This window comes from Athene noctua, chromosome 5 (assembly GCF_965140245.1).
Source record: "Athene noctua chromosome 5, bAthNoc1.hap1.1, whole genome shotgun sequence".
Taxonomy (NCBI): Eukaryota; Metazoa; Chordata; class Aves; order Strigiformes; family Strigidae; genus Athene; species Athene noctua.
In genome coordinates, this window is record NC_134041.1 from 1,450,266 (window position 1) to 1,477,917 (window position 27,652).

Here is a 27,652-nt window from a genome sequence, read left to right on the forward strand (position 1 = left end):
CGCGGCCGCCAGGGGCTGCCCGCGGGGCTCCCGCCCGCCCGGGGGCCGCCACGGCGCCGCCGCCGGGTCTCGCGGGGCTCGGGGGGTCCCGCCCTCTCGCGAGAGCGGCCGGCCAAGATGGCGGCGGCGCCGGGCCGTTGAGCGGGGCGGGCGGCTCCTCCTCGGCGCGGCGGGCTCCGGGTGCTTCCGGCGGGGGATGCCGGCGGGACGGGACTCGCCGCCGCGGCTCTGAAGGCAGCGGCACCCCCTCCTCTCCCCCGGCTGCGGGCAGCTTTCCCGGCGGGGCCCCGCCGGGCGCGGGGCCGCCGCTGGCGATGACCGGGGAGAAGCTGCGCTCGCTGCGCAGGGACCACAAGCCCAGCAAGGAGGACGGGGACCTGCTGGCGCCCGGCGAGGAGGAGGCGGCCGCCGCGCCCGGAGGCATCTTCACCGGGGGGCGCGGGAGCAGCGGCAAGGGCGGGCGGGCCGGCGGCCACCGCATCTTCAGCAACCACCACCACCGGCTGCCGCTGAAGGGGGGGCCGGCGGCCGGCGGGACGGGCCCGCCCGCGGAGCCCGACAAGTGCCCGGCGCACTTCCCCGTCCACGAGTGCGTCTTCAAGGGGGACGTGAGGCGGCTCTCGGCCCTCATCCGCACCCAGGGCATCGGCCAGAAGGACAGTCACGGTGAGCGGGGAGCGGGGGGCAGCGGGCCGGGCCCGGGGCGCGGCGGGCGGGCGGGCGGCGCCGGGAGCTCCCGCGGGGGCCGCGGCCTCGCCTCTGGCTCGGGCCCGGCCGCAGAGCCCGTCCCCTTCGCCGAGGCGCCGCCGGGGGCTCCCCGCCGCGGCCGGGGCGCTTGGCGGGGCTGGAGGCGGCGCCGGGGTCCGCGAGGTAGCGCGGCCGCAGGCTTCGGGAAATTCTTGGGGTTTTCGCGACGTGAGCGAGCACGGCGCCGGCTTTTGTAACAGCGTGATGCTGGGAGAGCTTCCTCTTACCGGGTGTTGCTTCATGTCCGAAAACCTGCTTCGTTTTCAAAAAAAAAAAAATGCCTGAAGTGTCACCTGTTCGCTCTCAGAGCGCGCTCCCCAGGGTTCCTTTGGCTGCGGGTGGAACTGCCTGTGACTTTTCCTCAGGCTAAAAAAACCACAAGCCAACAACGAGCAAAACTTTTTAAAATTATTTTTTTTAAATGCTTTAGTTCTGGGATTTGAAAGAGCCAAACTCTTGTTTTCTGCTCCTCTGCAAGCTTGCTTGGGACGTAGAAGTGGCAGTAGCAGAGGTAGAGATGTGATCCCCGTGCTACTCTGTGATGCATAAATATTTAAGATCTTGCTAGGACATTTGAAAATGGCATGGACATTTAAAATTTGAGGAATCTTTTACGTTGTTAAAAAAGAAATCAGCCTGTCGAGTCAGCTTAAATTTCATGGCTAGTTTTCATCTCCACGTTTCCTACCTGTTTCAAGAGTAACGTGATACGTTTCTGCTGGAGAATGCTGACTGACACCCTGCGTGGTGTCTGGAGAAGTTGTGATCAAAGGGTGCACTTACGCTCTTTTTCTGATTAAGAGATAAATGTTCCCTTTGTCTTACTTAATTGCGTTATGTAAAATAAGAGAGAACATTAAGGTAGAGCAATCTTTGGGATCGGTACGATGGGAGGAATAATGTAATTGGAAATTAAAAGCTGTGTCCACGATAACGTCAGGCACTCTGAAACACGAACTAATGTATGCGGAGTAATACACAGCTCAGTTTTCTCAAGACAGGGAGGAGTATTTCTTACAACTGTCATAACGTTTTTCTAAGTACGTTATAAAGATAGCTACAGATATATTTATCTCGTCATCCTCATTCCAAACGTTGCAGCCAATATGGGTAGAATGAAAGCAACATACTCGCAAAAATTTGTCTCAGTATATCCCTTCTGCTGACTTCTCCCCTACACCTCCTCCAGTAACTCATCATCAGAGGCTTAATATCTTTACTTTGAAGGCACTTCTTGATCCGTCTTTGCTGCGCTGACATCTTCAATGTGTGTCACAGACATTGATACCATCCTTTTAAAAATACATATTCATGCACGTGTATATATATCTATTAAAAAATTCAAATAAGCGTCTTTCTGCTTTTTTAGTGCTGTTTGCAGTAGGAAAGGTTTGGGGATTTGTGTCTTACCATCTTCCTCCAAGTTTTTACTTTAATTGTTCCTTTGCTATTAAGTTTTCAAAACAAACCCCAACAACAAAACCTTTGCTGTCCTGACATACCAAAGGCCTGACTACTATTTCCTTGTTGTTGTTTTCTTTCTGCCTGTATCCATCTGTCACTTGTTTACATATTTGAATTGTGAGTTATTTGGGGTAGAGAACTACAGCTTACAATTATGCTCAGAAATAAGCCAGGCAAATCCTAGTAAATGATGTGGAAGTGACAGAGGGGAGAAAGAACTTCTAGTAATCGTTATTGTTTATAATTCAGTCCCCTTTTTACTTTCAGGTTAAGTGCAGCAAAGCGGAGTCCCGTAGAATGTTAAACTCTTGGTGTTCTGATAAAACAAACACTGGCTGTGTCAGTGAATTGAGTGCAGGCTGCCTCGCTCTCAAAATTAACCTAAAAACCCACGACCCATCGAGGGCCGGTATCGTTATTCCAAAAAACCGATGCGTTTCCTGGGGGAAGCTTCTGTGTATACCTACTGGATTACTTTTTACTATAATAGGCATTTAAGAGCTTAAACATATATTCAGAGTAAAAACATGTTGTATTCTGGAATAGAGAAATCACCTTCACGAATTCTTCTTGGAAAACACACTCAGCTTCCTCGCAGGTGTGCCAGGCGCCCGACCAGAGGTTCAAAGCCGCACACGTGCGTGCGGCCGAGCGGTGTATTTTCTGCGCAGTTTTGTGCAAACTGGTTTTGTTTGCGTGTGCGCATCCAGGGCATGCAGGAGTTTGGGCACTGTTGTATCACTGCTTTCTTGAAGTAAGACCCTGTAGGCTGTGCGACTCGGGAAGTGTGTATGTTCCTTTCCCAAGGCTGTAGATATTGATGAAGCTTTCTTTAGATGGAAAGGAAACAAGGGATTTGTTTACATGGTGAATCAAGCCAAAAGAGAATGAATTTGATTGCCACCGTTCAGGTATGTGCCCGTTCATGTTCTAGTCAGTGTGTAGAAATGATCATATCTAACACGTTATCATTAAATTGCATAGAAGTCATCAAAAGTACACGTCAGCCACTTAATTATTTACAGTGCCCTTTTTATTACAGCTCTCTTACGTAGGTAAACAAAATAGTTGTGTATTTGCACCCTTCTCCCTCTTTCCAGCCGCTGTCTCCTGTAAAGCTGCTTGTTTTCACGACATCTAACACTTATTGTTGTGGCTTGTGCTGTGGTTCCTTGAAAACCTCGAGCTGTTCCAACCATCTGTGCCACTGAACGAAGTGAAACTGCCCTCTCCTGCCTGTCCGGGCAGAAACGCTTAGTTGTGCTGTGCACTGGCTAGGAAAAATTGATTACTGTTAAAGCTCATCGGTTTTTTTCCATCAGACTAATTTTACCTAGCGTTACTCTGTACGCTCTGGGTAGTAAATGTTCTAGAGGAGCCGCAGCTGTTCTTGCCCTGATGAAGCAACTTGATGTGATTTGTGTTTCAGGATCGGTGGAACTTGAGGTTGCAGTGCAGTAGAATTCCAGTGGAGTGGTTCCCTTTGAGTCCTCTAAATACTGACACTGATTAATTTATCCGCCCGGGACTTTTGTCATCCACGTGCTAGTAAGAGCGTGACAGCGTGGCTCTGCTTGAGCAGCTGCTGGGATCCGGTTTACATTTTCAGGTCCTGTGCCCCCCCCGGAGGAGTAGAATTTAACCTGTGCCACCAGCCAGCGGGTTTCTGAGATGACAGGAAAGGTGGAAGAGCTCTGGCTGCTGCCCGCTCCACACCCTGCCACGTGCCGCTGCTCACTCGGGGTGGTTGGCAGTTGTTGCCGGGTGGGAGACCGCAGCAGCACTGGTCTCATCTTTTCCGAGGCATTTGTCTCCCCTCTGTTTTCCTGGGCGAGAAGCTTACCTCTGCTTAAGACTAAACCAAAGAGAAGCCTTTCTGCTGGGAGAAGGCTGAGGATTGCATGGAGACGTTCTATGAGCTGAGTGGTTCCTCACCGTCGCGGCTTCATTTTGTGATGTAGAACCTTACACAGTCTGGGTGGCTTATTTTGATAAGTCGGAGTTAAATTTGCTACTGATAAAACTCATTTTGTTCAGCCCAAAGAGCATCAAGACCTCCCTAGGTTTCTCAGATCTTAAGATGGATATTTAGTGATGGAACTGTACAAAATGCCGTTCTGGGTTTGACTTTGGGGTGCGCCAAAGCTCGCCTTGCATCTCAACTCTTGCTGAGACTGTTTCCCTTCGGGGAGGAGGTCAGAGAGGTACTCTTGTAAATCAAGAGTGGAATTTCGATGGAATAAAAACGTCCCGTGAGGTCACTGCGTGCGCGTAGTTAGGCCGCTCTGTCCGCAGGCTTTGCCCTGCGTCCCCGCTCACTGAGCGTGGCTGCTCGGGGGTGTCTGGAGAGGAGTTTATTGCAGGCAGGGACAAAAAGGCCTGGCTGGCCAGGTACCCCAGAACGGGAGGAGCTACAGTCTTTTTTCCCAAGTTTCATAATGTCCCTTTTCTACGCATTTATGTTGCCTCTCCTTCTTTGCCCCCTTTCCTAAAGGTGCTTTCATGGCTTACCTGTTCGTGTGGCTCCTCTCCCTTTGGCACAGCAGCTAACTTCTTTCTTTCACAGATGTTTGTTAAACCGTAGACTTCTCCTTGCCAGGCACTTACTGGCTAAAGACCAGGAAGCAGGTTGGCACCTCTTTTCAGCTTCCTCGTAAATAGCTTGCTTTTTTTTTTTTTCCCCTTCTGGAATTGATAGATTCTAGTTTCTGCACTTTATTAGTTATTCTGCATGGTCCTCTTTTCTGAGTGCTGCTCTTCTCCCCCCCCCCCCAGTCTGCTGTATCCAAGTTTCCTACCTAATTTTTGAATTGCATACTTCTCGGTGGGCAGATGATTGTTGAGTCAAGGAAAAATCCATGCTGGAAGAGGTGATCTAGTCCAACATCCTGCTCAGAGCACAGGTAACACTGGAGTTAGATGAGGTTGCTCAGAACCTCGTCCAGAAGAGTTTTGAAATGATATGTGTTATCACACAACTGGGCTTTCTGCTTATCTGCGGAACGAAATCCGACAAGAGTTCTCGGGAGGGCTGTCAGGGGCCTGGCTAGCTCTCCTTTTGTTGTTTCTTGCCGTTATGCTGAGCTGTCATAGCTACTGGAGCTGTCTGGCTCTGGTTTATTCACCATTTGGAAGGTGGGGTGCTTTTTTAAATTTTAAGGTTTATTAATATAAGAGAAAACTCAATGTAAAGCTATTTTTATAGATACATACATATATATATATATCTATCTTGTTTCAGTGCTTGATAAGGTGAGGAAAATGTTTACCATTGGCTTGCCTAATTTGAATTTTCTGAGTACATGGTTTGGCTCGTTCTCGAGTTTGTTCCTCGGTAACGTTGTTATTTCAGTCACTTAACAAAGAATGGCTGCATCCAGTACTCTAAATTATGTTTTGGCTCACAGATGTTACAAAATCTATTAATAGAAAATTTGAGGTTAGCTTAGAGTGTGCATAATGAACTAGGATGTTGCTGTCTGATGTTGCTAGTGACCCGCAAGAATAATTTGTACTGTATGTTGAATAATAGCTCGTTCAAAACCACTTAGAAACTCTGCCTGCTCGCCTATCTTGATGGGAGATTTCATGATACTGCAGTGTGCTGGCACTGACTTTCCACAGCAGCCTCTCGGTGTTTTGGATTGCATCTTTCAGACGTACAGTACATCATCCTTTGCGTCTAGCGAGTACTTATTGCTCATGTAATACTGTAAAATAATAACCCTGAAATCATGTGCATTTGTTAGAGTCGCAAGAGAAATTGGTTTTCCATCATTTTTTCTGTTAACTCCGCTAAGAAAGTGCTTAAACATATAAGCAGAGTAATACAATTAAATGGAAGAATTTTGCCTCCTTAAGCTACATAAATGAATGCATCAGAATTCTGGTGGCAGCATTAATCCAGAAAAACAACTCTCTGTACCTTACAGTGCATATTTAAGAACACAAGTACAAAATGGGTCATATGCAGAGCCAGGAAAATAGGGTCATGTTTGTAATATCTGCTAATAACCTTGGAAGCTTTCTTTGGAAACAAGGCATTAAAATATCCAACAGGCTTTTTTGTAGTGGTGTTACTGTTACTTCACAATCTGTCCAATACTGTATTAGTAAAAAATTTATACTAAATCTTTGGTAATAGGCTCTTAAAATTTTAATCAGTATCATATCTTTGAGCAGCTTTTAACCTAGATACATCATTCTTTGTAAAATATCAGACTTTTCAGACCATGGTAAGCACAGAGGTTTGGGTTCTCTCTTTCTTGAGGATGCAGTTGGACCTCTTTGGCTGGAGTAGGTTCCAAGATGTCATTTAAAAAAAAAAAAGCTCTCTTGGCCCATGAAATGTTTCAGATACATTTTTCTAAGCAAACATTTGGATTATACTTGTGAAAATAAATGTAACAGCTCTGGTGTGTTCCCTGGTTAGGTCACGTAACTCAAGTTCCTTAACACGTAGCGTTTGGGTTGGATGAGCAGATGCCTGAAGGACTTGCAGTGGATTCTGTTACCTTGAATCTAATATCTTTTTGTTTCTATTATTTATTTTAGGAAACACTCCTTTACATCTTGCTGTGATGTTGGGACATAAAGGTAGGTAAAACCCATCAATTTTGTTAGCTCTTAAATTAGCCTGAAGACTTAGGGGCAAGAGGAAAAAAAAAAGATTTTTTCGATTTTTCCTGAACATGATCATGTGTTTCAAACTAGTTCAGAGTTGAGGTTTTCTGAAAAGGAGACGCCGTGCAGATTTAGAGGAGACGAGTTGGAGATGAAATGAGAGCTGTTCTTTAGGCCAAAGTCGGGAAGCTGGGGAGCAAATGGGGTAGGGTGGGAAGGAGTTGAGCAGTGGGGCTCTTCGTGGGCCTGGAACAAGAACAGAGGGTGGACCCAGCTCCTCGCTTTTTGCACGGTTAGAAGGAAGCAGGAAACCGGGAATGTCAGAGAAGATTGAGAAGCACCTCGGAGCATGGGGACACCGGCTTCTCCTTTGGGGTCCTGGCAGCTGGAGAGGAGGGATATACTGAGTACGTGCAGGCAGGGGCCTTGATCCAGGCAGATCTCTGCCGTAACGTGCAATTCATTCACGGTACAGAAAGGTTATTAATTTCTGTTTGTGTGATGATCCCCTTTCTCTGTCAGCACTCTGGTTGTTGGTGTCGCCCTGCGTGTCGCTGATCTGCTCGCTAGAGGTGTTGAACAGCCCCGGTTAGCTTTTTCCCAGTGAAGTGAATCAGGGTAACATCCTCTAGAATAGAATGACTCTGGAATGTCATTCTGTGTATGGAATGTGGAAATGTAATGGCTCACCTGCTTTTTCATGCTCCTTCCCTCGCTTGATTCGAACTCCTGCCTCGCCGTTTCTTCACATGTTGAGGCTGCCCTAGGCAGGGCACAGGACTGTGCAGCCTTTGAGTGATGGGGGCTCAGGATTTAAATTCCTACCTCAAATAGAAAGTATAGAGGTAGACATGTTTCAAGACCGGGAAGAAACCTGGATTATGACTGTTCAGTCTCTGTGACAGTAAAATTCTTTTTCCCTACCGAAAGAGGACCGTGGGGTTTCATTCACCCGCGTGAGTCCCGTGCCCGGTACGTGGTTCTGCTCTGTGGGAGAGTGTTGGGAGCTGAAACAACTGGCCAGTTTGGAGAGGGGAATGCAGGAAATGCCATTAGTTCTCTTCGGACGCTTTGGTGAAACCTGTGAAGTGATCTAAGATAATTGAGAGTTAGAGTGGGAAGTAATTTTGAAGGAAGAGGGAAGAGAGGTGGTTTATGCAGAAGCAGCAGTAGAGCTTGCTGGAATGTGCCAGTATTGGTCTAGCCTGTGATACTTTCTAAATTTAACAAAAAAAGAAGAAAAGAGAAAGAAGACATGCAAAAACTTTTTGAGACAGCAGTGAGGCAAATACGTTATACAAGTGCTTGCCTGCTAGAAGTCACAGATAGAAGGTTTTTTCAACTTGTGAAAGCTGGTGCTTTATCAGAATGTCTGTTTCCCAGTGAGGATCCTAGACTAGGGGCTTGGAATGACAGAAGGGACCAGGCAGAAGCCTTTCTTTAATTTATCAGCCTTAAGTAAGGCATTTTTCTTTGAGGTAGATTTTACTTTTGTAACTGCTTACTCTGTTTTGAAGCAACGATGATCAGCTCTGTGTATGACTTCTGTTGTGCCTTATTGTGGTGTTGGTTTCAAGCTTTCGTTTGTCACAGTCATCAGTTAAATATTTACAAGTTTTGCACTGTTGGGTGTAGAAGGGATTGTGTGGTTTTGGTGAAAAAGCAGTTAGCTGACATGAAGGGACGTTTTCCATATAGCAACAACAGTATCATACCACATCAATAAATACAAACAATTTTGATCGAAGATGCTCCTTCAGATAAAACTGATAGTTTACTAACTTTAATTCAATATGGTTGAATATTTATTCTAAGTCTCTCTTAAAATGTGGCTGTTTCATCTCCAAGATAAAAGCAGTCTGTTCGGTGCTGACAGGTTCCTTGAACAGGAGTTATCCTTGTGTATAGTAGAGTGAGGAGATGCATCTCTGCCCTCTACTCCTGTTCTCATTGCCTGCACGTTTTAGATTTCAGTTTGCAGTTCACCTCTTGCCTTCTAGTCGGTCACCCTGTGTGTAAATCCTCCAGGGTGCTCGTGGTGAGCCTTTGGCTGCCTTGCCTGGAGCAGGGCTCTGTGTGCATGACACATCCCCACAATACCTGCTTTTACTGTTTCGACTTTGAATCCTGCGTAGTCGTTGATCTGGTGAGAACCCCGGGTCCTTTCCTGCCTTGTTTGTCTCGTTGCTGTCGAAGGTCAGTTCCGTGTCAGTCTGGGGTGATGTGTACAGGCTGCTCAGCTGTTAGAGCAGCGTTAGAGCCGGCCTTTTCTGAAGTGCAGGGTGAATTTACGTCCTGTTTGTTTAACTGACAGTTTGTAATCTGGCTGGTGAACACAAATGTATTTGCCTGCTCGCTGTACAGTGTTGTTATTGTTAGGTGCTGTATTTAAGCAACCATAAAAATACCTCTCTGTGTTTGCTGACAAAGCAGTCAGGGCTTTTGTTTATTTGCCACAGAAGATAGTATATTCACCAGTGAAGTATCTCTTCCTTTCCAAACACTGTGCTTGCCAGTGACTCAGGATTGCTGCATCTGGAACGACTCGTAGGGTTTCCTGTAACACCTAGAGTAGGAGAATAACCCAGGAAGTTGCTCTGTCCGTCACGCCTGCCCGTCCTGGTGGTGATGAGACATCTCTTCAGCCCGCAGCCCCAGCTTGGAGCTGCTCCCTCATTTGCAGATGGGACAGGTTGATTTTGATGAGATGTGGTGAGGAAACTTTCTGTAGTTAGAAACTGAAGAACCGTTTCAAACGAGCACGGCTTATTGAAAACATGGAAACACTGAAAGCTTTCTTCTCCCCTTAATTTTAAGGACTGTTCATCATTCCACCGTCACCTTTTACCTGTAGACAAGAGAAGCAGGTTGAGCTGTGACTCTGCTGGGAACTCGCGTGGCTTTGAGATGTTACTGTTGCTTCATCAGCACAGTGTGGGCGCTGATGCACACTCTTACTGATGCTGCTGATGGAAAATGGAGCCTGTAGCAACGTTCCTGAGGGAGCAGGGGTCCGTGGGTTGTGTCTCTGTTACCAGCGCGCCGGGTGTCCGCGGTGTTCGTCCCTGTTACCTGTACAGCCGGTTTGGCACATGTTCTGAGGCTTTCCTAGGTCAGAGCGTGCTCCTTCCCCTGCTTTGGGTGCCGTGTTAGGCGCGGTGGTGCCGCACGTGGGGGTGCGTTGGTGCCGTGGCTCCCCCCTGCCTCCCGTGCACGCGCTGTGCCAGAGCCCCCGGCGCTGTGCGTCTCCTTTCCAGCAGACCAGGTCGCTGCTGGCCTTTGGGCGAAGGGGGTTTGCAGCACGGAGGGGGAGGATGGTGCACAGCTTCCACGTGAGGAAGGCCAGGGAGTGCGTCTTGGGACGTGGCTTTGTGCGTGAGGTGGAGAGAGCTGATGTCATGTTTTAAAGATAATTGCCCTATAGTCGTGTGTGTGTGCACACACCGAAATACGGCTTTATAAAAAGAAAAACCTAAAGCAGAAGGGATGTTCCTTCAGTGGTTATGTAATTGGTGGTTGATAACCAGTTATGTTTTCGGTGCTAATGATTAACAGGGAAGTGCTGTAAATACTTACATAAATGCTTTGTTTGTTTAAGGTTTGAGTCAGAATCCAGATACGTATTTTGATAAACTGTTTAATATATTGAAAATTACTACTTTTGCTTTATTATTGTTTGCTCTATTATGAATGATATTGCTACATCCTTGATACTTACTGTGAATAATTACTACTATTCTGTTACAGAATGTGCCCACTTGCTTTTAGCCCACAATGCTCCAGTAAAGGTGAAAAATGCTCAGGGATGGAGCCCTCTTGCAGAAGCCATCAGCTATGGAGACAGACAAATGAGTAAGAACTTCTCCTTCCCAATTAATGAGAAACTGTGGCCTCATTCAGAACAGGAAAACAAAGGATTTCAAGCTAGGGGCGTTTTATAATACTCCAGTTTTAGTTCTCTGAAGAGTTTGTCTTAATCAACTGAACTTTTTTATATCTAATGTGACAGAGCAAGCTCACACGTACCCCTTTCCTTGATAAGAAAGAAATTGCATTAGGATACATGATCCTAAGTAGAATTAAGATTTTGTTTAAAGTGACTGTAAAAGCTCTAAACTAGCATTCTGTATTTAAAATTGGAGTTACAAGCTCAGAATGGGTTTTGGCCATGTGGGATCGTCTAATTGGAACTGCTCCGTGTGGCTGTATGGAGACTGGATGTACTGGTTGGCAGTGGGATGTTGCTTTTATGTTGCATCTCAACAGGCCAGTAGGCAAATATTTATTCACTTCAGATATGAAGCAGTAAAGGGAAAATTATTCTAGTGCTGCTCACTACTGGATGTTAATAGTATTTGGTATTATCGTGTCCCATTGCAGCAAACTCACTATATATGTATAAACATATTATTAATATAATTAATGCACTAGTTTGTAATATACTAACCACATACTGCATGTCAGCTCCTCACTACTAAAGAGTTTTCTTGTGGGAGTAGATGTTATGCCAGTCTGTAGGCTCCTGTTCAATAATAGACATGTGTACCCACATGTTTACTGGCACATGTGTAAAAGACCTCTTGACATAATTGTATGCTTTATATCATAAACAATTATTGAGGCTTTTCTTCCTGTTGTGATCAGAGTAGGCTATGTATAATTACTATAACCTGAAGTGAATTTCTCCAAAGTCTCATGAGATGTTACATTTGCATTGTTTTTTTCTTTAAGATGCCAAATAACATCGCTAACCTGTTAGTTAAGGAAGAGGTGGAATAGATTTACCTCATAGTTAATTTCTGTTTAGTTACAGCACTCCTGAGGAAGCTTAAACAGCAGTCCAGGGAAAGTGTTGAAGAAAAGCGACCTCGATTATTAAAAGCCCTGAAAGAGGTACGTGCAGGGCAGTTGTGTTGACAAAAACACAATGCGATGGAGAGCAGTGGCTTATGTTCTTCGTCTGGATGCTCTGGCAAACTGTAAAAAAGTGGTGGTTTTTTTTGTTTTTTTTTACAAATCTCTTTGGCTCTTAGTAGCAGTCCTGGCTTAGAGTGTCCATCTTAAGGGGTCAGAGAATTATGTGTACTTTTAAGATAATACTTCCTTCACAACTTGTAGAAATTCACATAAAAAGGTTTATGTGAGGCAGACCTGCTAATCTTCTTTGTAATCTAAAAGTTAAAGAACGTATTTTTAATGTGCATTTATTTCATTAGATTTTTTTTTTTTAGGCTTTCTTAAATCTTCTGTTTTGGTGAACAATCTACTGGTTTTGTTTAGTCATGAATGACACTTTCTTTTCTTGCTTAGTAACCAAAGAGATTTTTTGGTTTAATTCTCCATCTACATGCAGCAGCCAATTCTTCTCGAGCACAGAGAAACATTCCTCAGTTTAGGGAAACCAAGAAGAAAAGCTCAGTTTCCTCTGCTTCAAACTGCTGCTAGTGTGCTAAAACTGTGCTTATAAAACGGAGGTGTTTATTTCCCTTTAGGTGGGGTGAACTTCTCCTGCCTAGTCAAGCGGTAAAATATGAATAAGCTTGCAGAAAACCAACTATTTGTCTTAAACCATACATCTGAAAAGCTGAGCTGAACTGCGTCAGCGATACACCCTGTGAATACTCTCTGCCAGTGTTCCTGTGTTTTCCGTTGATCCAAGAAAAAAAAAAAACAACTGCTGTCTGTCTAGAAGTGAAAAGCTTTCTGGTTTTGTGTGAGAGCAAACAGAAAGCAGACAGAGCCTTACTAAACCAGCTCTGCTGTTCCTTATTCATGCTGGTGCAAGACCTGGCCTAGAGTTGTCTATTTTTCTTCCTGCATGGAGTGGAAGTATGTGGCTACCTCAGTGTGATACCAACGTTTGCTAATTTTAGTCAAGTCACCCCATACTTTGCTTTTGCTTTGCATACAGTTCAAAGGAGTTGGCCAGCCTGTGTTTGTGGAGGTAGATTAATTTTTATGTGATGACTTAAGCATATTTCCAGAAGGCAAATTGAAATCTGTGCATGTGGATACTCCTAGCTGAAACTCGACTCGTTAATTTAAGTCAGAACATAGAATTTTATGGGATTGGATGTGACCAAACAAAGCAAGCAAAGAGCTCCACAGGCCTTTTTTTAAACACATATTTACAATAAATCTTTTACAATCCACATCTTAATAACTGTGTAAATTATTATTTTTTAAAAATAATCTAAAATGAATAGCTCAAATGAGTTATGTAGTTTATCATTATTGATTCTACTCTAGTTAAAATTTCAGAAATGTTTGAGTGTTTGCATTTATACTGAACTTACATTAGAGGAAAAAGCTTTGTTTGGCAGAACACAACTGCTGTCTTCCAGGAAGTTGTACAGTTGTCATTTAGACTAAAAGGTTTGTTAATATATTCTTTTCATCTCAGCTAGGTGACTTCTATCTAGAGCTTCACTGGGATTTTCAAAGTTGGGGTAAGCAACTGCATATTCCTTTCATAGGGAGATAATATAATCAGTCTTTTTTTCTGAGTTATTTTTGCTTATTTTTGGGTCTGGATTATATTCTGTAATCCAGTGAGACAGTGTTGGGCGGGAACAAGCTGTTGTTTACTTTAAGAAATTGTTTATTAGAAGAGTGAAATATTAAAATATCTCGTTCTGGTGGACTTGGTGTCACTGTAGAGTGGTGGTTTGAACAATTTAGTTGAGTAACTGGACTTGGGGCATTTAATTTCCTGAATTTCAGCCTGTACTCTGAATGGTGACTGTTGGTTAAGTGCAACTACAGGGTAGGTTCTTCAAGCCCGAGTGTCACCTTAATGTTTCTTTTATGTGACTGTATAACATCTAGTGTTTTCTCAGTTTCCATCTCCTCTTATCTGCAGAAGAAAGATCTAAATAAATTAGCAAAAATTTCTGAACAGTGATCAACATGTCTGAATAATGTCAGGATATTGGAAGCGATACCTTCTGTTACGGGGTGAAATTTAAATTAGTAACTTGATATTCTTTCCTGGAGGCGTGGTATTTGCTGCTCTGTAGGCCTCTTCCAGTATCCAGAGGAGGAATGAGCACCCATGCTGCTGTCAAACGTTGAACAGATACGGAACAAACACCTCATTTGTCTAGGTGCCCTCCTGTGTGCTGCACATTTAGTGAGTGGACTCTTCCGTGGAAGAGTCAGCATAAAAAAGAGAGTAGAGCCAGGCGTGGAGTAAGATAAGACATTGCTTGGTGATGAGGCTGCAGCCTGGCTTGCAGAGCGTGATGGTGGCAGTCAGGCATCCCACAGAAGTGATGCCAGAGGTAAAGCCAACTTCTAGGGGTCTTCTCCCAGCATCTCACTGTCCCTCTGTTTACATTATTTAGTTTCCTCTATGCATTCCCTTTCTTGAAGGGAAAGAGATGCTCTGGGCAGTGCCTCTCCCAATTACTGGCCCTCTGGGCTAATTACATTTTACAGGTGGTCTTATTTCTTTGTAGTTCACTTTGAAAAAAAGTGTTGAAATGCCATTGTGTCGAATTAGTTTTATTGCTACAAAGTAAATGGTCCCTTTTAGAATAAGAGCAGCTGCAGTCTCACGTATCCATCTCGTAAGACTATACTGACTCCCAGCTCCACCAGTGGTTTAATGTTTGCCTGATGTTTTAAGCTTAGTGTGTTGGATTTTTTTTTTTTTTTTTTTAAATGCTTGTGGATGTTCTGCTTCAATTGTAGCTAGGCTTTCAGTTGGTACAATATATAAGTAAAATATCAAAGTGTAGAATTAAAATTTCAGACAGCTAGAAGAAGAGTTACTAAAATTTATAAATGCTATAGCTGTGGCTGAGGACACTTCAGATTATGTCCTGATGCTGAAAGTAGTCTGTACAATTACAAATTGATTTTGCAGTTATTGAACAGAAATAACCCTGGTATTAGTCAGTTGTATTTTTATTGAGATTATGATGGAAAATAGGTGTGCTGTATTTGTATTAAAATACATCAAGATTCAGACTGATGTGTAGTTCTACTAGAAATACTTTGCAGAGGAACCTCAGTGTCCTAATTGCATTCTCTCTCCCTACCTTTAGTGCCTTTACTTTCCCGAATTCTGCCTTCTGATGCATGTAAAATACACAAACAAGGGATAAATATCAGGTAAGTACTGATTTTACAGTGTGTATCCAAGTCATGAAAATCTGCACATGTGTGAACATGCTGGGTTCCAGCGTGGTCTGAAAGAAATCGCTGGGGAGTCTGCAAACGTTTGTGAAACATCTTTGTGTTTGCACACAGGTTCAGGGGCAAGAAGTGGTCTGAACTTCAGACTTTTTTTTTTTTTTTTTTTCTCTCTTGATCTGAATTTGCCTTCAGTTCCTTAGTCACTTAAAAAGCCAAAGCAATTAAGCTGTGTAAGGCTTTATCTACCAGACATGGCAGTGATTAATTTGAAAAATAGGAATTCGGTATCTTTAACACAATTTCAAATAAATAAACTTTTGGTATTTTTGTGGAGAAATGCTGCTGCTCCAGTCTGTGTCGTAAAAAAAAAAGTGGTATAGTTTCTCTTTTTTTAAAATGCTTAACGGGGCAGACTCACAAACTCAATAGAGTGCTTCCAGGAGTCTTTCCAAGCTCGGCTCTTTAACTGGTTTAGTTTGGGGATTTGGATTCAAACATCTTTTCTGTCTTTGTCTTTAGGTTCCAAAGTTTAAAACAAACAAAAAGTCAACAATATGATTCGGAAGATTTAACCTGTCGAAGATTTTGTTCTATTAAAGCTGTTAGCATAGGCATGTGAACTGGAGTTTTAGGTCAGATTTGAGCCTGAGATCATTTTTTTTTCCTTCTCATTTCTGTGTGCTCTGCTTGTACGAGACCGGGAGTTACAATGCTGAGTAGAAATAGCTACAGATTCTTTCCTGAAATCAGGCCAATATATGATGAGCATTAAGCAGTCACCCCTTAGAGCTGAAGTGGTCACTAAATTCAGGTTCTTTAACCATCCTTGTTAAAGAAGGAAATATTGTAGCACTAATGAGTATGAATTGCTAGAGAGATCTCTGTCCTTGGCTCCCTCTTCTAGTTATTCAGGTCAGCAGAAGCATTTCTTTTTGTGGTGGTGAGGGAAAAAAATAGAAATAGTAACTAAAATAAGTAAAAAAAAAAAAAAATCAGTCTCTTTCATAGTCCTCGTCAAAATTTGGGTCACGTCCTAATATTCTTACTCAAATTGGTGGCTGCTTCTTGTAGAACAGGATGCTGACCCCCCGGAGTAGTCGTATTTTCGATGTGTAGCACATACCAACTGTATAAATTCTGTCACCTCCTCATGCTGGCAGTTTTGAAATAAAGTTTTCTTCAGAAAACTTTACCTTTTCCTATGAAGTTAGCATCAGAATAGTTTGGAATGCATTTATAATGGTAGAGGTGTTACGATGTGAAACGTATTAATTGTTAATAACGGGATTTTTAAAATTTCTGCATCCAGGCTTTACTTATGAAATATTCTATGAAAACTTAGGCCGTAGTGTGTTTGGTTGTGATTGGGGGGCGGGGAAAAAAAAAGCTTCTGCTTGCAAATTGAACTTACTAGTGTATTTGAGTGTTTGTGGGTAACTTCTTCTAAAGTATCGCTGTATTTTCCCAGGCTGGACACCACTCTCATAGACTTTACCGACATGAAGTGCCAACGAGGGGATTTAAGCTTCATTTTTAATGGTGATGCCGCACCCTCTGAATCTTTTGTAGTTTTAGACAATGAACAAAAAGTTTACCAGCGAATACATCATGAGGTAAAGGACTGTGTGAATACAGGGTGTGAAATACCAGGAGCTTTTACTTCACATCAGAAGTCTGACCTTATTAAACAGAACGTGCCTCTCGGGAAGACCCAAACAAGCGCCACAAATGCAAACCAAAGAATTTTTTGTTCAGCTGTTACAACTGAAGCTGCATAGGTGGCATAAAATTTTGTTATAAAAACCAGTGCTTTTGAATGCAGACTTCTAAGTGAGGAAAAAGCAAGAATGTGAATCTTTTGGACAAGTCTTTTATCATTCTGAATAGGCAAATATGTTTTAATTTCTGACGTGTGCTACTTTTAGTCTTTCCGGTGGGCTTAACTTAGGTGTCTTCACGTGGGTTGCCAACCTTGTGTGCCACTGCTTTGCAGCTGGTTAGTCCGTGGCCAGTTTAGTTAACAGTGCAAGGGTGTGACTCCTTGGACCCTTTGTGTTGAGGCAAGTTTTTAATCAGAGCTTTATCCACCAGTCACTTCAGCATATGGATCTTTGCCTGTGGAAAGGGTGTGACTTTTGCGTTAATATTGAAGATTAAACTATTTGGTAACCATCTGGTCAGAGCTGCTATAAAAGTTTGAAAATTCAGGAGATGTTAGTTCTGGGAAAGCTTCCAAAGTTGTCGGTGTTTTTTTGTTTGGTTGGGGTTTTTTTTAGAACTAGTAATCATTATTATTAAGTTCTGTGTAATATTTGGGAATTTTTGTTCTAGGAATCCGAGATGGAAACAGAAGAGGAGGTTGACATTTTGATGAGCAGTGATATTTACTCCGCAACGTTATCAACCAAATCGATTACCTTCACGCGTGCCCAGACCGGGTGGCTTTTTCGAGAAGACAAAACAGTGAGTGGGAAGGAAAATTTGACAGGCTGCATTACTAGAGACAGAGTAGTTCAGACAGCCTTATGAGGATGTGGTTGGGAAGAAACAAGGAGTAAAAGAGTAAGATGTTCAGGGTGGAGGAAAAATGTCTCCCCACCCCCCTAACTGTCACGAGTTTGACCACATAGAATCTATATGATGGACTGCCTTTGTCAGAAAAAAAAAAGTGGCCTGGAGGAAAGGTCACAAACTGTAGTTGCTGGGCAGGGGGAAGCAGAGATTGTACTGAAAATGAATTTATTGTAGGAGTAGGTGGTCTCTGCAGATTAATTCCTGAGCCTGCAGCGAGGATTCTGTGTGCTTCCGTGTCAGAAGCACGGGGAGGTGGGAGTTTCCATCGGGTGCCCCTTTCCGTGTTGGAGTCTGACTAAGAATCACTCTGATTCTTAGCTGTGAAAACATTGAAATGGCCACTGTTGTAACTTCTTTGAGCAAGAAATTGTGATGTTGTGACTAGCTCCGAAGGGGTTGGTTTTCATCTGGATCTGTTCGGGTAGTGCCATTCATCGCAAGTTTTCGTCTGAGCTCCTGTTTCAGACCTTCCTGCCTTTTGAGTACCAAATCCACGTTCTACACATGCAGGTTATCCTTTAGCACAGCTTGCCGTTGAAGGGAATTTCAATCAGATTTCCCTTGGCCACTCTTAAATTCTTAAACAAGCTTTTCTATCTTAAAGTTTCCGTTGATAGGAAATACCTGTTCCTGACAGAGTTCTTGTGTTTGTGCTGGACATACCTTCCTGGGACTGTCCACCGACAGCTGTGTGCTTGGTTGTGTAAATCACATTTCAATCCTGAAGTTATTTCACTGAAGTACAATTATTTGGATATGCAAGCATTTAAATGTTATTATTTTATCTTCTGTGAATCGTTAATGTGCAATTCCTTTCATGCAGGAAAGAGTAGGAAACTTTCTGGCAGATTTCTACTTGGTTAATGGACTTGTATTAGAATCAAGGAAAAGAAGAGAACATCTGAGTGAGGAGGATATTCTTCGAAATAAAGCTATCATGGAGAGCCTGAGTAAAGGTGGCAACTTAATGGAACAAAATTTTGAGGTATACTTCAGTAATTCTTCACAGTATGTGAACTTCTGCATAGGAGAATAATCTTTCACACCAGAGTTGTTTAGCAAAATCTATAGATGTTTTTATTCTGTTTTGATTGTCTTAATTTTAAAATAATAAATACGACCTGCAAGTATAATCACAGTGATACGTTAATGAATTATCCTCATTAGTGCACACATTGAGGAATTTCTGTGATTATATTGGATATTTCATTCTTAATTTGTCTCTTAGTAAAACATGAAGGGGTTGGCTGTGGCAGACCACTTGAACTTCTTTTAGACCAAATGTTTATTGTTGAGAATGTCTTTCTGGTTTTCTTTTCAATCGTGTTTTCCTTTAGCTTCATTAAAATGGCACTAAGCCTGTTATTAGCACCATGAAATCAAGAGCTATTCAGAATGAGCCAGTCGTCGTCTGGGAACACGCGTACAGCCCTTTAAAAGTGATTAATTTATTTCTGTGTTAGCTTGTGCTTTGTTGCTTGTCATTCAGACACTTGAATTAACTGATTAGCTGATGTACTGAAATAGCCAATTTTATGTAAAATACAGTTTGAGGCCAGATGCCTTAAATGGAGCCTCTGAGAGCCAGGGCAGGAGATGGCAAAGCCCAGTGAAGCATCAGCTGCAGACAGATAGACTGTGCTGCTGTTCTTTGTAGTCCAGTTGTGTCTTTGAAGGGCAAAATTCTGAGAGGATATGGGGGAAGATGAAAGAGTTAAGCCATGTTTTTCCATGGTTTTCTGAACAGCCCGTCAGACGGCAGTCACTTACCCCGCCATCACCCAACACCATTACGTGGGAAGAGTATATATCTGCTGAAAATGGAAAGTGAGTATTTTTGCTTTATTGACATTAACTTCCATAGAGGCCTTTAGATTATTGGGTTGGGGTTGGGGTGGGAGGGGTTGTTGTGCTCTCTAGTCTGTGGGTGTTTTCTGTTTATAGTTTTCTGGGGACAGAGGAACGTTGGGTTTGATGTCTCGGATGTTTAACGTTCCTCAGTGGGCTGGCTGGGAATCACTGAATCATGGGATAGTTTGGGTTGAGACGGATGTTAAAGATCATCCAGTGCCACCCCCTGCCCTGGGCAGGGCCACCTCCCACCAGCCCAGGTTGCCCAAAGCCCCGTCCAACCTGGCCTTGAACCCTGCCAGGGAGGGGGCAGCCACAGCTTCTCTGGGCAGCCTGGGCCAGGGCCTCACCCCCCTCACAGGGGAGAATTTCTGCCCCAGATCTCATCTAAATCTCCCCTCTGTCAGTTTAAACCCATCACCCCTCGTCCTATCCCTACACAGCCTTTTGAAGTGTCTGAAGCTGATACCTGTGCATGGAAACTGCTGTTGCATCAGCTGGTGATAAACATTATGACTGATTCATTGCTCTAATTCATTTATCTTATGATAGTAATAAATAATCCAATTCACCGTGTTTAAAATAAAAGTTTATGATTTAATAAGACTCTGGTACAGCGGCAGTGTACAGCAGTGCAGACATGAGGAATACAAGGGCACGCAGATCTCCTGGCACTGGCCAGCTCTTTGCAGGATACTCCTCTAGGTGTGTAACTAGGTAGCAAACAGCTATGATTAATTTACAGTAGTTTCATTTGTAGAAGATGGGTTTGTTTTCTTGGACTGCATGCTGTCTAGCTGTTGGATGTAGAAGGACCATAAAATGTACCGAGTGTGTCACATAAAAGTCCTTTCTCCAAAGATCTTAGACTGGCCTGGAGCCCACTGTTACGGGGGAATATGGTGACATTACAGTCCAGGCTTCCTAAAAAGGCATGTGGGGCTCTGCTGGGGTGGTTTTGGGTGCGTTGGTTTGTTTTTAACTAGTTTAATGTATTTGAGATGGAATGAATATTCGAGCAGAATAAATAGGTTATGCTTGAACAGCTGTTGGGACAGCAATGTGTATGCATACAAGGGTTTGCTTTGTTAATCTGATTAACTGAAGGGACTTTAATGGAAAGGCTAGGTTTCTAGCTAATACAAAGCAAAAGAGGAAAAGATTCGTTACCTTACTCATCACCTGTCTGTTCCTCTCCTATAACCAAATTTTCTGTCCTGTGTTTCCCAGTGTTGCCTTCCAGTGGGAGTAGAGTCACTTTTCCACTTTCTCTGAGACTGTTTCGTATTTTAGACTGAAAGCAAATTAACCTTTTTCTAGTTCAACTTGATACTTTGCTCACATATAGGCTGTTTTAGTTAACATCTGGAACCAGCTGTGCATGTATTTCTGGGTAGTGGTCTTTCTGTAGCCTTTATTAATGTTTATGAGGAATTACTTGAAGATTTTTTTTCTTAAGTCGTTTCCCTGTTTTTATCTTGTGTCCCGATTTAGCAGAACTTCACAGTAATCTAAATTAAGATGGTTACTGACTCACATTTCCTATGTACAGCTTTTACTTTTAAAGCGTTTGCTTTATTGTAGGGATTCTTTACTGATGTTTTCAAACATTCCTTTTTTCCTTCCTTAAAGACGTTTTTCTTCCTTCCTTTAAAAGCAAGGTTTCACTGAGAGAAAAACTGCCTGTCTTTCTCTCCTCCCCCTTACAGAGCTCCTCATCTGGGTAGAGAGCTGGTCTGCAAAGAAAGCAAGAAAACCTTTAAAGCCACGATAGCTATGAGCCAGGAATTTCCCTTAGGAATTGAATCGTAAGTCAAAATTACTGGCCGTGGATGTTATTTATGTGCAGGAAATGCTTTAATGTGTTTATGAACTTGCAGAATTCTTCATCTCTTCAGAACGGGGAATTTGGCAGTATAAAACCTGTGGCTGAAGTCATGCTGTTAAAGAAGTAAACTGTTAAAATCGGAGACCCGTGTGCTGGTGTGCCTGTTCAGGCGGGGCCAAGTGTTTATCTTCCTCGATAAGGCCGGAGGTTTGAGCAGGTTGATCGTTAACCTGTCACCATACTGGTGTGCCTGATTCTACAGAATTCTGAAACGTTCTTGCCCAGAACAAGTTTCAGCACAAAGTTTTGTCCCCTAAACCAATACAAACCCCTGCCAGGTTCCTTGTGTCCGTGGAGAAGAGGGTGTGGTACGACGTGCTGAAAGTGAAAGGAGGGAGGACAAGAAATGAGTGTCTGGATGTTAATTTGTGGGCCTGTGGTGATACAGCGTGGATCACAAAACTGGCTGTGGGGGGCTGATACTGGAGCTCTAAGGAGAGAGATCTATAAGCACGATGCAGTTTTTCAACTCCTCTTTTATCACCTTGCTCTTCGGGTCATTTTTATCTTTTCTAGAGGGAAAGCTTGTGAAACGAGAGTTTGTACCGAATCCGTTTTCCTTTTCAGATTGTTGAATGTTTTAGAAGTAATCGCACCCTTCAAGCACTTTAACAAACTTAGAGAATTTGTTCAGATGAAGCTTCCACCAGGCTTTCCTGTCAAATTAGGTAAGAAGACTACAACAACTCTCGTGGCTTTATATTATCAAAAATGCGTGTACTTGGTCATGGAATACATTGAGAAGTTCTGTTGGGTTTTGGAAAAGAACTCTTGCATGAGAATGTGTTGCTGTGGATTTCAAGAGAACATAGTTAAGTTAGTGGAGTAACACCAGGTAGGAAATGGGGAGCTGAGAGGTGAGTGTAGCCCTAGTCAGGAAGAGAGCTCTGTAATTTACGTTTTCCTAATGCTGGGGTCTTGCTGTAAGAGTGAGGTAGATGTGCTGGATTATCCTTGTGTTAAGAGATGATCTCAGTATTTTGTAGCATTTTCGTATTTCTCATTCCTCAGGGGTTACTGGTAATATATTTTTCACTTACAGGTAAATAGAAAACTATTATACTTCTAACAGATGGAAATTTATAAAGCAATTTATTCATGATATAGTTTATCAGAGGATAAACGGCCAAAAAGTAATAGCCCCTTTTGTAAGTGCTACAGGATTTCTTGTGTACTGGTTTTAAGCTGTTTAGGCTCGACAGTTCTGAACAGACTGTACTGTACCTCCCATCGTATTTCCTCTGTTTATTGAGCACTGAATTTTTGTTGAGCTCATTAAGATAGTTCACGGGCAAGACAGTTTTCCTCTTTAAGCGTTCAACCTCAATTCAAATTGGCAAAGGGTTGTTGTATTGTAAAGCAAACGTTAAAAACCTTCATCTTTCCACGTGGATTTGCTCAGCTGAAGCCCGCGTGTGACGAGGTGGTTTTCCCTCGTATCACCTTCAGCCAGCATCCCCCGTTGTACCAGACTGATCCCCCTGTCCACAGCACCTTGGTTTCCACGTCGTCAGTCAGCATCGGGGAAGGAAAACCATTCAGTTAACAACATTAACAGTTTCCTGAATGGTGTGTTGAGTCGGGTGGTGCTTCTGCACTCAGGTATCCGAGTATATTCTGAAATAACTTTCTCTAAACCACCTCCTTTTTTAAGAGCTTTGAATCCCCGCTGTGTAGGATACTGAACAAGATTCTACGTCTTCAGCGGGTCCGAAGTTCCAGGTCTAAGTAAGAGTTGGTAATTCCTGGTAAGCCTGGATTTCTCTCCTCTTCATTGTGCTGTTTTGCCTCCTATCTAGATATTCCTGTATTTCCCACCATCACAGCCACTGTGACTTTTCAGGAGTTCCGTTACGATGAATTTGATGAGTCCATCTTCACTATTCCTGATGACTACAAGGAGGACCCCAGCCGTTTCCCTGATCTCTAACTAACCTGGAAGGTGAAGGGTGAATAACAATACCAGCGTACCACAGTGAGAGCAAATGGATGCAAATAGCCCACAGATAGAGATAGAAAAGTGGGTCGTAAAGGAAGGGATAAACTTAATAATCCAGAAGAAAAGGGATCATGCATCAAATGGCTGATGTACTGATACTGTAATGGGCATCTAATCTAGTTCCTGATTTACAGCAAGTCTCCTGATGTGTCGTTCACACTTTTATACATCCAGTACTGCAAGCGTGGTAGTCTGACACCGCCGTGACCCAGAGAATACTTAACAGCTGTGAGGACTGTCATTCGTTTTTAAATTTTTTACATTTCTTGGTGATACAAAAAGCACTCTTGGACCATTAGCATAAAAGTTGAAATGTCTTGGCTGGATATTAGCCCTATAAAACATCCCACCATACTTAAGCTGACCATATTATATTCTTTCAAGCTTTGTTTTCATGAATTGTAAACTATGTATCATTATGTATAGTTCAGTAATTTGAATGTTAGTTGAACGTATATTAGAAGGAATGCATTTTCTGTAGAGGAATGAACCAAATGGTAACCATTAAACAGTTGCATTTTCATGCTGCACTACACGTCAGAAATAGCATTTGCTCTGCAGGGAATAAGGTACCTCCTCTAGCACCGTAGTGCAGCCCGTCGTGGTGCTCTCTGCCTCCCTGAACCCGTAACTTCCTCACCGAGCTCTTCCTGCATCTTCCTCTCGCTGCCTCGGCACTTCTCTCCATCCTGCTGCCTCGGAAGTCCCCCTGCCCCCGGGCCGCTGTGTTCGTTACCGTGCTCGGAGGCTCATTAGCTAGAAACGGTCACTTTTTTAATTCTTTTTTTTTTTTTTTTTTCACACCCACTTGGGAGACTTGCTCCACACGGGGTGAGCGTCAGCTGGGTTATCTGGTGTTTGCCTTCCGCGACCCCGCAGAAACACGGGCTGCGCGGAAAGAGTCACAGGAACAACAAGCTCAAGTGTTAAATCTTCACATAAGAAAAAGTTTCTCTTGAAGTTAGTTTAATTGTAGTGCACATTGAATAGGGCTCACGTGGGAAGATTTTCTTTGCAAATGCTTGGGATGTTTCCAGATTAACTTCCTTCCTCTTGCTGTTCTGGGTAGGTAGGCATTTCAGTACTCTGGCTTCTTGAGTTTATTCTCATTCCAAGTAGTTTCAGTCTCCTCATTTGACAATAATAATCCAGCTTTTTGGTTGGTTAGAAAGAATTTGTGCAAAAGGCTAATGGTGCTATTTGTTTGTATTAAGAAATTTAGATTAAAGTGCTGTGGTGTAATTGTACAAAAATGTAAATATTTTCAAAATTATATTCTTTGTGCACTGTAGTTAAAACTTTTTCTGGAAATCAATAGAGTTAAGTCTCAAACTTTATAATAAAGAGTACCATCAATGCTTAGTAAAGGTAACCAACCTAACTAACGGTGCAGGTGGTAAGTGGAGATGGCTCGTCCCAAGGCAATAAAGCTGAGGGGTCAGGCACAGGCAGGACGTGGACGTGCACCTCTGGCACAGACGTTCCTTCAGGACCTGGGGAGGCCGTCGGTGCAGAACCCCGCGAGGCTGCTCTGGAGTTGCTGGGTACCCGCTCCGACAGCAGAGCCCGGCCCGTCGGCAAAGTACAGCGGAGCGGAGAGGGCGGCGGGGAGGTTGATCCTCTCTGACCCGAACCCGCCAGCGGCCGGGTGAGTAACGTTCGCTTTGCAGACCGCGATCGATACGCTGGAGTTGTGAACTCAGAATCCAATCGGAAATAAACCCGTCGGCGGGGGGAAAGGGCAAAGGGAAGTGTAGAGTTGTGATCGCTTTTGAAGTACTGTATCAGTCGCAGATGTTGAACAGTGGGTAGGAATGATAGAACTGGTCCTTCCAAGTCGTCACGAATTCCCGAAGCGTTTTACATCTCTGGTGTGGGTCAGTCCCCTCCTCACGCTCCTCTTAGAACCAGCCGAGATCCCCCCAGCGGCCCTAGAGACCGAGTTCTCTCCGTGCTGCAGGTCAGGGTGAAGCGTCCGTGGGGCCAAATCCAGATTTCTCCCGTCGCCCCCTTCTACAGAAGCCCGTGGCAGGGTGGGAGGTTTTGTGCGGCGCCGCCGGATCGGGTCTCGTGCCGGGTGGGGAGCGGAAGCGAGCGCGGGTGCTGACCGGGAGTGCCGCGGCGTGTGGCAGCTGCGGCAAACCTTCGTGAGGTGCACGTCGGGAACCCTTGTTCCGTGTTACAGGGCCAGAACCGCGTGTCCTGCGTAACTCTGCTTTTCTGGTTGTGCCGCGGGCCCTCGCAGAGCTTGCTGGCGCGGGAAGGAGCGCGCGTAGCGGGCGCTGTGTGGTTTAGGCGACTGCAGTGGGCTGGATTCTAGACTTTTTAAAAGAGAACAAAGCTTTTTGTGTGGCCTCACGTGAAAACGGAGGGTTCTGTGCGTCCGTCTGCCTGTGGAACAGCCCCTGTCGTGTTCTGGTGGCAAATGAGGTGTCTGACTCCAAACCCACTGCAGTTTGTGGAAACGTTTTCTGTGATTTCCATGGACTCTGGCTCAGACTTTGTGCTTTTTTTTTTTTTTTTTTTTTTTAACCTTCATGATGACACACCTACTAACTTTGGTACGTTTTAAGATATTTGCAGAAACTTTTTATAACGGGTTGCCGTATCGAGGCTTGCTCTCGGTTGGCGTGTGGGCAGAGAGGCGCGGGCACAGCCTGGGTTGCCTGTGGCCCTTTGACGTTGTCACGGTGAACAGCCCCCCGCTTCGCTCCTGCTCACGGTGGAGCCGAACCATCCGGCTCCAGCCAGGTTGGCCTGTCCGGTTCAGTGACTGTTTCCAGATTCCTGCGACAGCCTCACAGAGTACAACTCGGTGAAGCGTTTCTTGGTCCCTTCTGACTTTTCGGTGATGTGTTTTCTGTCTAAAACATTCCTAGTGCCGAGTTTGGGAACTTTGAAGTGTAGGGACGCAGCTTCCCGATGGATACGCTGCAGGGATCCATCGGCAGGAGGGACGTTAGGCTGAGCCTAACTTCGGGACTCACGTCCCGGCACAACTGCAGCGCTCTGCAGGCGCAGGGAGGGCGGCCTGACCTCGGGGCGGTTCTATGCTGACTGTTCACACCCGTATAAATGTTTCACCCCTCAGACTTGGTTTCCTTGCGGGGCCGTTCGCCCGGCGCTGGGGTGGCCCAAGTGTTCCCAGCGCCGAGGGACCCGCAGCTGTGCTGGGGGACCACCCCCGCTCCACCTCCCAGTCCCACAGCTTTGGGGAATTTAATTTTTCTAGCGGGTTTGATCTAGCAGAACTTAATTTTTGATTTTTTTTTTTTTTTTCTCCTCCCCCTTATTTTTTTCCGTGGGCGTTGAGGGCAGATCTGGCGCCCTGCAGGGGGAACACCCGCCCCCCGCAGGGTTGTGCAGGGGGTCCCAGCCCAGCGCTCCCTGGGCCTGTCTGGGGGACTCGGAGCACCCTTGGCAGAGGGGGGTCAGGGGCCGTGCCGGGGGGGGCAGAGCTGAGCGCGGGCGCCTGGCGAGGAGGAGATGGGGCTCTGCCTCTGCCGGACCTCACCACTTCTTGGTTTTTTTCTTTCTTTCTGATGGCTGTGAGGGTGGTTGTTTTAGGTTTTTTTTTTTTCTTTTTTTACAAATAAATATTAAGACAGCCATTCATTTTAGTAAACTGAAATGAGAAATTGTTGCAAATGAATTCCTGGGGTTGTTTCTTAACCAAACTGTTTTACTGGTCTTCCAAAATCTTGCTTTAATTTGTGGCAAAGGGAATGAGTTTTCTTTTTCCTCTCAAGGAGCTGCTGTTCCAGTCACTGTACTCACTTTACTGCAATTCTTGATTTATGTATTGATTTGTTACAAAAAAACTTGGGATATATTTGTGCTGGAAACCCACCTTGTTAAGTTGATATTCAAAGCAACTGTCTGTTTTTTTAAAATGTCTGTTCTTGATTTGTAATTCATGCAAGGATAACTGCATTATTTAATCCGTATTAACAAATTTCCTGTAATGCTGCAGTTTCACATTTACTTTCCTTACAATTTGTAATTATCATGGAAACAACGTCACTTTTTTTGCATTTTACTAGTTGTCTGGTCCATGTTTTTAACTTACCTTCACTAATAGTAATTTTTGGTTGTATCATTTGTTAGAATAAAGACCAAAATACGCTGTTTGATTCTGAAACTGTTCAACATGTGAAAATTGTGGTTTTACCTGTTCAGTCACAGCACTTGTCAGGATGTATCTACACCATCGAGGGTGATCTGAAGGGACAAGCTCACACTGCTGCGTTGTGCAGGGGCACTTTGTGGGTCAGTTTTTAAATAAAATCCTGCCTTTTCCTCATCGACAGGAGCTGTTGGACTGTGGAACAGCTGTGGGGGAAGGACGTGGACTTTCCGCTGTT

General features: G+C 44.1%; 1 protein-coding gene across 1 annotated transcript; it reads left to right on the top strand.

Annotated features, from left to right (window-relative positions):
- The first annotated feature begins 126 nt into the window (after window positions 1–126).
- ANKRD13C (ankyrin repeat domain 13C) lies at window positions 127–27,423 on the top strand. Its single transcript, XM_074905983.1, has 13 exons — window positions 127–666; window positions 6,766–6,807; window positions 10,582–10,686; window positions 11,642–11,727; window positions 13,238–13,283; window positions 14,886–14,952; window positions 16,445–16,589; window positions 17,308–17,439; window positions 18,374–18,535; window positions 19,298–19,377; window positions 21,111–21,209; window positions 21,857–21,957; window positions 23,089–27,423. Exons 1-13 carry the CDS (start codon window positions 315–317, stop codon window positions 23,217–23,219), a joined length of 1,548 nt encoding a protein of 515 aa, XP_074762084.1. The 5' UTR covers window positions 127–314; the 3' UTR covers window positions 23,220–27,423.
- The last annotated feature ends 229 nt before the right edge of the window (window positions 27,424–27,652 follow it).

Coding starts and splice junctions, on each gene's coding strand:
- ANKRD13C (XM_074905983.1), top strand. CDS start 315: ATGACCGGGGAGAAGCTGCGCTCGCTGCGCAGGGACCACAAGCCCAGC. Junction 6,808..10,581: donor TGTGATGTTGGGACATAAAG/GTAGGTAAAACC, acceptor ATTCTGTTACAG/AATGTGCCCACTTGCTTTTA. Junction 14,953..16,444: donor AAACAAGGGATAAATATCAG/GTAAGTACTGAT, acceptor GTATTTTCCCAG/GCTGGACACCACTCTCATAG.